Source organism: Rattus rattus, chromosome 18 (assembly GCF_011064425.1).
Source record: "Rattus rattus isolate New Zealand chromosome 18, Rrattus_CSIRO_v1, whole genome shotgun sequence".
NCBI lineage: Eukaryota > Metazoa > Chordata > Mammalia > Rodentia > Muridae > Rattus > Rattus rattus.
The window spans coordinates 38,837,209-38,850,596 of record NC_046171.1 but is presented as its reverse complement, the minus strand read 5'-3'; the positions used below and the strand labels follow the sequence as shown (position 1 = coordinate 38,850,596).

The 13,388-nt window shown below is 45.1% G+C and overlaps 1 protein-coding gene and 1 pseudogene across 1 annotated transcript in view; one reads left to right on the top strand and one right to left on the bottom strand.

Moving 5' to 3' along the window:
* Lama4 (laminin subunit alpha 4) overlaps positions 1-13,388 on the bottom strand; it is a 142,214-nt gene that overhangs the window by 75,367 nt on the left and 53,459 nt on the right. Inside the window, exons 5-6 of the mRNA XM_032888727.1 lie at positions 3,079-3,293; positions 1,104-1,178 (exon numbers count right to left, since the gene is read on the bottom strand). Coding sequence (XP_032744618.1) covers positions 1,104-1,178; positions 3,079-3,293 — 290 coding nt within the window. The remainder of the gene's footprint in view (positions 1-1,103; positions 1,179-3,078; positions 3,294-13,388) is intronic.
* Positions 11,234-11,280, top strand: LOC116887746 (annotated as a pseudogene).

Here is a 13,388-nt window from a genome sequence, read left to right as displayed (position 1 = left end):
CCCAGTTTTTACTCACTCCTCACCTTTCACACTGTGAGCCCCACCCAGGACCCAGCTGCCCTCCACGGACACAATCGAAAAGAACACACACTGAGCCTCGAACCCTGTCTTGACCTCTTTGCACCTTGGGGGTTCCCAAGGTTCTTCCCACGGGCTCTGCTGTTTTCTGCAGAGCTGACGGACACGAAAGGGTTAATGCATGCTAATTTGTTAATTTGTTATTAACATAGCGCTACCTATAAGCGCCCTTAGACTGAGTCCCCAGACGACACCTCCGGCTGCTGAAGGAAATGGTTAGGACTATATAGGCATCTGGCTCCTTTCAGTGATGCTGGTCAAGGGATGAAGACAGCTTAGATAAGTGCAGACTGCGCCCTGCCGTGTATCACGTCTCAGGCATCTTCTAGGATGTGGTAAACTGGAGTTTGATAATGTCTCTATAATTCAAATACTCTGACAAAAAAGCTTCCTTGCTCGTGAGTGACAGGGCAATTTAGGCAAAAGAGAAGGCAGCTCTCACTTGGTAAGTCCTTGTCAGTTTATAAATGTGCTCAGGCCTCAATTTGGGTGAGTCGGGAAGAACTGTTTAAGTCTCCTGGTCTCTCCGTTTCTACAGCTGCCGGGAAGCACCAGTCAGCCAATGCAGACAGGGCTCTGTCCTGAGAGCAAGAAGCTGAGCATGAGGACTAGAGAAGTAAGATGGCTAACGTCTGGGAGTGATGTCAACAAGAGCTGACTCACTGCTGAATGAGATCGAGACCACTAGGGACCTTTGTACAGGGTCCAGTATCCTGGGGCAAATACCAGGGGCTAAACCAGAGGTTTCAGGGAAAGTGATATCACATCCATCTTTACAGTTTTAAAATGTGTGTGTGTGTGTGTGTGTGTGTGTGTGTGTGTGTGTGTGTGTGTCTGTGTGTGTGTGTCTGTGTGCGTGCCACAGTGTGCATGTGGAGGTCAGAGGATTTCTTGTGGTAATCAGTTCTTTTCTTCCACATTTTTGATATTCTTTTAAACTATAAATGGTTCGCAACACGTGTAGCGTATTAGAGAAAGTGGGTTAGTCATGATAAGTCATTTCCTTATAGTTGGGCAGTCCTTGCCTGTGGGGAGTTCAAATCCTTCTTCCAAGCACTCTCCGGTTACGCTGTCACATGGGCCGCCCCCACAGTTGCACACTGAGGGAAACAAAAACACAGAGTAAGGAGTCACCTTTTAATGCCTAAAATAGGACGGTATTTCCACGGTTTCCAGAAACACTGGCTATTGGTGTGCAGTCCTGCTGTGGGGATTACTTATATACATCCTGAAGAGTATGGAGTCTATGATATCTATGATGTCAAGATATAGGCCCTTTAACCAGTTTAATGCAGGTAAGAGAGATGTTATAAAAATGACCTCGAAGCAAAACTGAATCTCTCTTTCCTAGGATTCTTTTCCTGACTCTTTAGGATTCTACACAACAGATACTTCAGTCCCAAAAGGCTGAGGAAAATTTCACAAGGAAACAAGGGCCACAGAGCTCAGCATTCAACTTGAAATCGAAAGCTATCCTTCTCCTCACAGAGTTTCCACAGCAGCGCTGGTCCCTGCCAGGTGTGAGGGAAGAGCCCCAGAGGGGAGAGTGCTAGGCTCAGAAGCAATTCTTGGCTGAGCTTTTGACCTCTGGCAAGACTGACTCCAAACCCCAAATGAGAGGTATCTGGGGAATGGATGCTAGGACTGATTCCAGGGAAAGAATTGGGAACATATTTACAGGACTTTAAAAGCCGTTCACCTACTGATGGTTTTCTGTAATGCCTTTTGAAAAACAAGAACAACACCCAATCTTAGCTGGCTTTTCATTTTTTGCTAGTTTTTTTTTTTTTTTTTAACCCCAGGGTGTTGAGGGGCCGGGAGCTGGCAAGGATTGGGATGGAACCAACCATATGGTTTCCTGTTGAGGTACACTCCCAATCCCCTCTGAGTTTCTGTGGGGAAGTAAATTTGTAACATTTTAAGAAGAAGAATTCCTAGCCTGACTCTGCTAGCCTGCCATAAGCTGCGACAGAGCTGTGAATTTCCCCTAAGGGAATAGTCACAGATTAGCTCCAAGGGGCACATCACTCATGAGTCAGCTATGCAATGCTCCACACAACGCAGATTATTAAACCCCTCTGCAAGTTCATGCTCTATGGCTTCCCACACAGCGCCATCTAGGAGTGGTCTGCATTGTTGTTATTTAAATATAGGCTTAGTTCGTGCTTTGGGAATAAAGACAATTTCTAAGGCTTTATTTTTTCGGCAGCACGTCTAACTGAGCCCCAGTCTGACTGACTGGACAGTCTTCCTTCTGCCTGTCTTGGGTACGCTTATTTTCACTGTGCCCAGGTCAATGTGCTTCTCCTCAATTTTAAACTCTCCCCCTTGTAAGTCTTTCAAGTGATTCTTTCAACTGGAATTTTCCAGAATGCATGCTGTAAGGGCACAAGGCCCTCTTCTCTCCCGTCCTTTCTAATAGTCAACCAGGGAGAAGAAGCACTTGGCTTCCGCTCTCCTTCCTCCTGAAGGAGAGCAGTTTAGTTTCCCCTCTGAAGGGCTATGCAGCAAATGGGTGGGAGAAGTGCACACTGCGGTCGAACCGAAGCCTAAACCATTAGATTTCTTACGGTCTCTCCGAGATACTGACTTACAGTCTGGGGGGGGGGGCGGGGCGTGTGTGTTCGTGCTTTGCAAATTTACTTAACTGGAACGTTAATTTTATTAAGCATAACAGAAAGAGGAGACAGCTTCCAGCACAAAACAACTCACTTGAGCTACACCAGACACCACATTCCCTTCGATCAAAATCACCAATATGAACAGAGTAAGACAGGAATCACTCTGCTTGTGTCTCTTGTGTATATCCACCCAGAGCTAAGGTTCAGTGGTAGCCTTGATGAGAAGGTCTAACTGGGGTAAATTTCAACGTATATTGCTCTAGATAAAGGTCAGGAGGACACTGACAATATTTCCTCAACAGAAATTCTTCACCTAAATTCAGTCGCGATGGAGAGCTATGCTGGCCACACAGCTGGCCGAGGGGTTTGCGATCTGTACCTGCACAGTTCTTGGCGATCCTGGCATCCCCGTAATAGCCAGGAGCACAGCGTTCACACTTGAACCCGGTGGTATTTCGTAAGCAGTTCCTGCACTGGCCAGTGATTTCATCACAGTCTTCAAAGATGAGGTTGGGATCCGAATTGCCACTGCAGTCACATTTCTTACAGGTGCTTCCGATGAGTAGGGGGTTTCCATAGTAACCAGGAGCACATCTGAAAGGCGTTAAACATGTTAAATGTTTTAGCATCCGTAGTTATCTCATTGTTCGAAAAAAATCTTTCCTACATAGAAGAAATATATAGTGAATATTTGCCCACCTGGAATTCATTTGGAATCTCCCATTTTATTAATACGACCAGACTTCTAAAAAATTATTGTTACTTATTTGATTATTTGTTTTGATTTTTGTGTGTCCCCCTATACAGCGAGGCTGGTCTTGAACTCATAATTGGAACCACTCTTTCTCAGTGTGTTGTAGGGTATTCAGGTTCCAGATGCAGGAGTGTCTCGATGAATTCGTGTGAGGGCATCGTTGGCAATCTTGCCGACTGGTGTCATGGCTAGCATGTGATGGGTGGGGTCACATTTTGTCCTACTGCATTCTGCTTCTCTGCCAAGGGTGCACGCACACTGGGAAGAGGTAGGACAAAGTCCAAAACTGGGAGTCTACAGCGGTTTCAGGTGTCCTCTCTTGGTACCCAGGTGCCGCTGGTATACCACCAGGAGGGGAAGTTGGGAGGGGAAGTCAGGAACAGCTGCTGTCTACACTTCCCCTCAGGGTGTCTATGCTCCAGGCAGGAAAGGGGAAGGCAGAGCCCAGGATTAACAGAATCCAGCCTGGTTAGGAGGAAATGCTGAGAGTATGGGAAGAGCAGGAGGAAAGAAAACCTTCTGTGGGAGTTTTAGCCAAGACTCTGTAAGGGGAAGGCCTTTCCTGTGGCAGTCATTAATGAAGCAGCTATCTGAGATGATCCTTGCTTGTTCATATTGCTTGATTTGATGGTGGATGTGAACGCATAAGCTTTATTCCGGGTAAACCCAGGATTCTATACTTCTTCACGGGGTGAGTAATACCCAGGAAGGGAAGCTCATTGGCCAAAGGGTCAAGGCTATCTAGATACCTCATTAGCATGAAGAAGAATTCCAAGTGGTATGCTACGTGATTGATCGCCCGTGGTCCTCTCAGTGGTGTGTAGTGGTTTCATATTCCAATGCAGGAAGGGAGTGACTCCAGTGCCGCCATGGGATCTCTGAGATTCCCCGGGTCTGAGCTCGTTCAACCTTACCAGGTTTTATGCCTGCCTGGAGCACAGCCCCACATGCTCTACGATGTCTGCTAAATGTCCAGTAATGAGATGCACCAATGGGATCTCCACCGTGAATCAAATCATAACCTGCCCTGCTATAATCAACTGCTCCAGGAACCAAGTCGGTGCGGAATACTCTCCTAGCCCTAAGTGACCGACTTGCGAGTAATTCCTTGGGAGCTGTCCTAGTTAGGGTTACTTTTGCTATGATGAGACACCATGACCAAAAACAAGTTGTGAGGAAAGGTTTTGGGGGGCTTATACTTCCATATCATAGTCCATCACTGAAGGAAGTCAGGACAGGTAGGTACGCAAGCAGGGCAGGAACTTGAAGGTAGGAGCTAATACAGAGGCCATGGAGGGCACTGCTTACTGGCTCGCACATCATAGATTGCTCAGCCTGCTTTTCTACAGAACTGAGGACCACTAACCTAGGGACTGGATCACCCACAATGGACTGGCCCCTCCCCCATCAATCACTAATTAGGAAAATGCCCTACAGTCAGATCCTATGAAAGCATTTTCTCAATTGAGGTTCCCTTCTTTCCGAAGACACTAGCGTGTGTCAGGCTAGTGTCCTAAGTGTGACATAAGACTAGCTAGCATGGACGCATAGCCCAGATGCTTGCTTGCATGTCAGAGAAGTGCAGCAGACCAGAGCCCTCGCTACTGGCTGCCATTTTGTGATCGAGCAAAGGCAGTCTGGACCCAAAGTGTGTGGCAGGACTGAGAACACCAGAAATAATGAGTGTTGAATCCAGACTTTTGTTCTTCTAGGTGCTTTAGTGTGCAAACTAGCAGAGACCGGTGCCTACTTGCATTTATTGAGGAGTAAGAGCCAATGTCTACATCATAGCAGCCTTTACAGAGGACACCCATCTAAGTGGGAGGCAGAGACTGAAATCTATTCAGACTTCACTCATAAGCCAAACTATGTGCTCTGGATAAAGACACCTCTGTCTGGAGACAAAACTGCCTTCATTTTCTTCCCCAAAGGCCCTATAAGAGATCCTGTTTTGAGAGATAAGACTGTTGGCTTTATTTAAGGGGACACCTGCCCCTAGTCTCCAATCATCTGTTAATAGACTGATAGCCTTCGGGGAACAAAGGACTTGAGTTTGCAGATCTTACTTTTGGAGGAAAAAGTAGGAATTTGGATTCTGATGCATCATTGCTTTTCTAGAGCTGAGCAGAGTCCATCAAAGTTAAACTACACATGTCTGCTGGATGACTGTGGAACGGTCTTTGCTGCAGAGCCTAAAGCTAGAGAGGAAGATGGACTTAGAGTAGCTGAAGGCAGCATGGGGGTGGGGGGAGCTGGAAGAAACATATGGTTCCTCCTCAGAGGAGCTGATGGTCAGGCAGAGAAATCAGCTCTCAAGGGAAGAGGAAACATAAAGAGAAATCTAGGGGAGGATTCTGAGTGTCACGGAAGTGACGTGAAAAGAAGTGGTGTTGGCCACTCTCAGACCAGACCTGAGAGACCAGAGACTGTGGCTGGATAGGTCTAGGGAGATGGTCTTGGGAGTGGACAATAAGAGAGTCCTTTCCAAAGAGATCAAACCATCAGGCCAGAGATAATAAGATTCTGCATTAGAAAAAGCTTTCCCTTTGAGGTAAGAGAAGCACGATTCAGAACCTTTGGAAAAAGGATCAGTGAGTGCAAAGGAATCATGTGTAACTCCAGGATCCTCTGACCACACTATTGATCAACACATGGTACGAGGCTTCTCGGCCTCTTTCTGATGTCTGTCTCTGGTGGAGCTGTAGTACTGGTATCCTTCAGTCTACATCTTTTGCCAAGGCGGCATCTCAGAGCTTCTGTGCCTACTCCTTCAGTTTCCACTGACAGCTGGGAGAAAGACCTCTCACATCTAGCGTTCTGAGGCCCAGAGGCTGCTCCGGTTTTCCTGGATCACATGGGAGGTCACAGTTCAAGGCTCAGACCTTCCAACCCCGATGTTCTTTCCCTTGCTCTACACTGCACCACACTGCCGCTGTTATGAATGAATGAATAAATTCACCCAACAGAGGGACAATTCATTTCCATTCTATGTAAGGCATAGGGGGAGACAGGAAGAGGAAAAACACAGGGCTCCTGTCCTGAAAGAACAGGAAATGAATTAAACATAATATAACGTTCTTTACAAGCCTATGAAAAGGATGAGGATGAATGTAAGTTCTTCACACTCCACAAAGAAACACCCTGAGAGGAAATGTCCAATGAGCTTTGGTATTCATATTTCCTCATGTCTTTGTGCCTCAGATTTCTATGGCCTTTGGTCTCCCGGCCAGCATAAATTATTCATCTATGGAGAATGTGACCGGATTGAATTTCTATCCTTTGCTGCAGTTCACCAAATAGAAAATATTAGACTTGGAAGTTCATTGAGATTGGATTTGGATCTACTTCAGTGTGCATCTGGGAACCTTGAGGTCTTGCTTGGCTCATGGAGGCCAGGTGCCAATTTCTTCATTTTCTCTATTGATTCCATTCCATTCGATCACCATAGGTTGTTTCCTGACAACCAATTGCGATCGACCTGGAGATGGTTCAATTGGTAATGTGCTCGCTGTGCAAACAGGAGGCCTAGGTTTAATTTTCATTCAGTGTGCACACAGGTTAAAGCCTACAGGGTGGCACATGCATGTGACCCCAGGATGAGGCAGATGGAGATGAGTAGATTCTTGGAACTCATTGGCTGAATTAACAAAATCCAACTTCAGTGACCTCTGGCTTCTGAATGTACGTACAGATGCATGGTGTACACACACACACACACACACACACACACACACACACACACACACACACTCTTCATGAAGGAGAACAAAGTTTTGTATCCTGTAAATTGTAGCCTCAATCACAATGGAAACCTTCTCTGAGTTTCAAGACCATCTGTTGGTGGTAGGTAGAGTCAATTCTCAAATTACAAGATAAACTTTGGGTCCTATGGACTCTACAGAACTAGTGTACATATGCTTCCTTATTTATTGTCCTCTTCAAAACTCCATATTTATATGGGGATATATGGTATCTATCTATCTATCTATCTATCTATCTATCTATCTATCCATCCATCCATCATCTATCTATCTATCCATCCATTATCTATCTATCTATCTATCTATCTATCTATCTATCTATCTATCTATCATCTATCTATCCATCATCTATCTATCTATCTATCTATCTATCTATCTATCTATCTATCTATCATCTATCTATCTATCTATCTATCTATCTATTATCTATCTATCTATCTATCTATCTATCTATCTGGTCCATTCAATGCATGTTTAACCATCTCACATTAAAAAACATTTTTTCTTTTTTCTTCTTCTTTTTTTGTTTTTGTTTTTGTTTGTTTGTTTGTTTTGCTTTTTGAGACAGGGTCCTATGTAGCTTAGGTTGACCTTGAACTTGCTGTGTAGCAAAGAATGAACTTGACCCTTGAGTTCCTGGTTCTCCTTTCACCTCCTAGACACTAGGATTACAGCCTGTATCACTGTGCCCAGTCTTAAGAAAAAGGAGGGGGGCGATTTTGATCTATAGCTATTGTTCTGCCTCCTTCCTCCTCCGCTTTGTCCCCAAGGTGCACACAGCTGTCACTGAAAGTAATTTTTGAGGAAACAAAAACTCCTTGCTTGGCTAGCACAGAAATTTTTCTGGGAGGGTCACACTCTAGTTCTCGTTGAGGGTCAGTAAGAAGGGACTTCTTCTTCACGTTAGAAGCAGAATAGACCAGTGAATGGCCAAGGAGACAACCTGGGCTCCCAAGCTGCTGAGCACAGCTATGCCTTCCGATGGCGATGAGAAACTTCCTGAGATGGACATTGATTGATTACCACACTTGTTAATATTAAAACAGACTATTATAAAAAAAAAAGAGAGAGCAAATAGGCATCATCTAGATGTGCTTCATTCGTTTATCAAAGGCTGAGAAATAAGGCTAACAAAATGTAAGTCTGTTTAAGATTAGAAGTCAAAAGGTTGGAGGCAAGGCAGAACTAGCACCCAGAACTCTATGAAAACAAGAGCTTGTTCAAAATACTTGGTGCCTTTTAGAGTGAACCGGGCCAAATTCCTGAGTCTTCTTTACTGTTCTTTTCTATCTCCAAGACCATCATAAACAAAGTCATCCCACCATCGCCATCTCTGATGACACCGTACACTCTGCTTGGGTCTCTTTGATGGCGTCATTTCTCTGTGTCACACTTAGAGTACTAAGTTCACTTCAGATTTGTTTTGGCTTCCCCCATTCTCCTTTAGTCCTCTAGCAACAGGGCCTACACAGTAAATCTTCACAGGGTCTTAGTATGCTCCTTATTCTGCCACAATATTGAAAGGACAGAAATATACAATAAAAGCATGTGATTAAAGGCAACTTAGGCCACTGAGGCAGAAGCACTGAGACCAACCAAGTTTGAGATCTGAAAAACTGCACTGAGTGTAAGGGCTCTGGATTCTGACATTGGGTTTATCATTATGTTCTTAGATTGTCTCCTCATGGCTCTGTCAGCTTCTCCATTTTTCAAGTATATGTCTTGTGGACTGAAGGTCACACAAGAAGACTTGTGGATTTTCTAATTATATACAGCAGCGACCAACTTCCGTTTAAAGCTATTTAGGCAAAAACTATTCATCCGGTGAACATATACAGAGAGCATTCACTAAGGGTTAATTGTTACTGTTAGCATCACTGTTGTAGTCTTAGAAGAGACGTATCTCAAGCTTTCATCTGGTAGATGAGAGGAGCAGATGCGCAACATGTAGGAGGAGACCAGGAGAGAGAGGGAGAGGAGTCATGGACACACGGTGTTGACAAGGTGGGTGGCTGCATTTGATGTACGTCCCTTCGCAGGACAAGAGACAGACTTAGCAAACTGTGTCTTATGTTTTAGACCTTTCGACTTACACACAGGGTGACTTCACTTGGAAGAATATTTCCATAGGCTAAAACCCTCCCAGTATTCGTTGAAATGATCTTAGCATATTTCCAATTAAAAAACCAGGTGGAAAGTCCTTATGCCTGTGGCTTTCATAGGTCTGAAAAGAAACCAGAATGGAATTTCAAATAGAGTATGAACAAAGCTAAGGGAAATCAGAGGGCCAGAGAGAGGACTCCGAGGTTTAGAGTTCTCATTGTTCTTGCAGAGGATTGGGGTTTTGATTTTAGCACCCACATTGTCTTAGCTCACAACCATCAACTCTACTTCCAAGGGATCTGATATGCACGTCTGGTCTCCTCAGGTATATACATATGTACAGGCAAGCTTTCACACAGACAAAATAACAATCAAAGCAACAACCAATCAGATTCAAATGAATAGTAATTCAAGGTGACGGATGATGTCTCAATGCAGCGTAGGGCTTACAAAGTGTCTCACTTTGTTGCCCTGGCTGGCCCTCAATCCTACTGTCTGGGCTCAATCCTACTGTCTCAGGTACATGGGACTGCAAGTGTTTGTGTGCATCTGCACCTGGCATTAGCCCTGACTGTTTATTGTTTTCTGTGAGTGGTTTTTCTGGTGTCTCCTCCCCTAGCCTTGATGCTCCTTATTAACAAGAGACTTCCTCCAGAACCGTTCCACCCTGTACTGTGAGACCACGTTTTGATGGAAAGGACCTCTGCACATTCTCCATAGGTGGAGAGAGTGCGAAGTGGAGAGTTGGGGAGGGCAGGAAAGAGCAGATGGAGCTCAGAGAGTTTCTTAGGCTGACCCTTTCCGTGCAGGTGGTAGACTCTGGAAGGAAAGCTTTCTTCTAGTCCCTAAGTGGATGGTGGATGCAGAGCCTTTCAGAAGGATCTAAGAGGTTAGCGTGTCTCCACTGCACCTCAGAGGTTTGTTTAAATGATTGTTGTACTGGCTGGTTTTGTGTGTCAACTTGACACAAGCTGGAGTTGTCACAGAGAAAGGAGCCTCAGCTGAGGAAATGCCTCCATGAGACCCAGCTGTAAGGCATTTTCTCAATTAGTGATCAAGGTGGGAGGGCCCAGCCCATTGTGGGTGGTGCCGTCCCTGGGCTGGTGGTCTTGGATTCTACAAGAAAGCAAGCTGAGCAAGCCAGGGGGAGCGAGCCAGTAAGTAACATCCCTCCATGGCCTCTGCATCAGCTCCTGCTTCCTGACCTGCTTGAGTTCCAGTCCTGACTTCCTTTGGTGATGAACAGCAATGTGGAAGTGTAAGCTGAATAAACCCTTTCCTCCCCAACTTGCTTCTTGGTCCTGATGTTTGTGCAGGAATAGGAACTCTGACTAAGATAATTGTCTTAAACAGGAGGGCATTCAGGAAAACCAGTGCAAAGACACAACAATAACTTTAATGTGTTTACCCCAAGTGTTCAAATCCTGACTCCCTATCCCCTGCCCCCAGTAGTAACATGGCTTCAGACCAGTCCCTTGGCACAGTTTCCCCATCAGCACAATGACAAAACATGACCTCGAGGATGTAAGAGATGAGTTGTGGGTGACACTAACGCCCTCACAGTGTGTAAGGTAAGGGACTCAGGAGGATGAATCAACTCATCGCAGGTACACACGATGCCAGGGGTGGACGTGAGACAATGGCTACAATGACTCTTGCCACCAGCTACCGCCCCTGAGCATTGGTGAGGCTCCAGGGGGCTGTTCTTCAGCCCTGGCAGTATTAGCTCATAGCCCGTGGTGAGGTTGGTCCTTCCATCCCCCATTGTGTGGGAGTGGCCATCAACACCGAGAGAAGTCAAATAACTTCCCCAGAGCATCACAGAGTGGTTGGGACACAGCACAATGATCAATCTCTTCAACACCCACCTTCTGCTTTCGAAACTAGTGCTCTTTCTAGTCTTAAAATAAATTTTAGTGTTGAATGAAAGGAGAGAAGGTTAGCACTCCCCTTGACAAGGATTTGTTGGGGGGAGGGCGGCAATGGGGGGAGGATAGGGGGGGGAACACCCATAAAGAAGGGGAGGGGGAGGGGTTAGGGGGATGTTGGCCCGTAAACCGGGAAAGGGAATAACACTTGAAATGTAAATAAGAAATACTCAAGTTAATAAAAAAAAAATAAAGGTACTAATTTAAAACTAAAAAAAAAATAAATTTTAAATTTTTATGTATTTTATTTTTAATTAATTTTTAGCATGCAATTAATGGGTTTGTGATGGCATTCTCTCTCTCTCTCTCTCTCTCTCTTACACACACACACACACACACACACACACACACACACACACACACACACACACACAATTATACTTTAAAAAAATTTGTCCCCCATCTGTCTTCTTCTCATCCTCTTGGTCTCCTTCCTTCCCCAAACAGCCCTGCCTTCTGTTTTCATTATATATATATCTCACTACTTTTTCTAATACACCTGCCTTATACTTTTTCTTTCTTGCTTCTTAATTCCCTTGCTATTTTCATGTCACGCACACACACTTGTCTGTTTAAGCCTATGTTCTGAGGAAAACCACACAAAAGCCGATCTTCTAGAATCTGGCTCGGTTTGCTAAACATACGTGCCTCTCTGCAGTTTCATCTATTCTGCCCTGCAAATGTCATAATTGAGCTCTGCTTAAGACCTGAATAAAATCCTGTGGCACGTATGCGTGTTTTCTTATTTACGTATCCACCGACAGCTCTCAGCTTGCTCTGTCTCTTGCTAACTGTGAACAGAGCGGCGATAAACGTAGCCATGTAAGAGTCTCTGTGGTGGACTGGACTCAGAATCCCTTTACTGTGTACTGCTCAACTGGAGTTCTTTCTACAACATAAATTTCCAAGGGCAGGATAAACATCATATCAGCCCCTGGCTTACTGGGTAATGGCAGATCCCACGAGCTTCTGATGCGTGCAGGGTAATTATTTATCTGCAATCACATGTCTGTCGTGGGCATGCTGCCCTGCGTCAGGGTGGGAACCCCTGTTTCCCCCATCGAAGTCTCGTGTGTACCAGACACTTGATCAGCAGGGCCGTTAACTCCTCCTGGCAAACACTGGAAAGGTCCATTAGCCATACGCTTTGTCCTAATCAAACTATACGGAATTTAACTTCAGATGTTGGAGACAAAGCCCCACCCACCCTTGCCTGTTATGCAATCATCTCAGATTTACGGAGCCAGAGGATGAGTAAATCGTGTGCCTCGGGTTTCTATCTCCAAATAAGGAGGTATGCAATGACTGTGTCACCAATATTAATTAATCGCCCCACGGGATCTCTTTTGCCAATCCAATCCTCCTATAGAATGAAAGTCATGTGGGTGGGTCCTCAGCTCTCAGTTTCCCTCCTGTATCATTAATGAGAAGGAAATGTCTGCTCACCAGATACAAGAATTACCTACATCCTGTACTTTTAGAAGTTGGCACAGGGCTGGAGAGATGGCTCAGCAGTTAAGAGCACTGACTGCTCTTCCAGAGGTCCTGAGTTCAAATCCCAGCAACCACATGGTGGCTCACAACCATCTGTAATAAGATCTGATGCCCTCTTCTGGTGTGTCTGAAGACAGCTACAGTGTACTCATATATAATAAATCCAGGGGGCTGGAGAGATGGCTCAGCAGTTAAGAGCACTGACTGCTCTTCCAGAGGTCCTGAGTTCAAATCCCAGCAGCCACATGGTGGCTCACAACCATCTGTAATAAGATCTGATGCCCTCTTCTGGTGTATCTGAAGACAGCTATAGCGTACTCACATGTATAAAATAAATAAATAAATCTTAAAAAAAAAAAGTTAGCGTAGCAACATAGAGATCTTTTTCCTTTACCACAAGCTGTGGCTGCTTTTGAATTTCGGAACTACACTCTGAGAGATGCAAGGCCATTTCTCGGAAGACAGCTTGTAATTAAGGATTTACTTCTGAAGGCACAGGCTGGGTTTGTGAACCCCACCGAGGAGCTGGCCTGCATATGCTGTCCACGAGACGAGAAGCCTGTGGATAGGCTGCTAGACTGAATGTTTGACTTGTAATCCTGTTCCTTCCCTTCCTGTCTTTATGGAATTACAACATCATGAGGCCAGT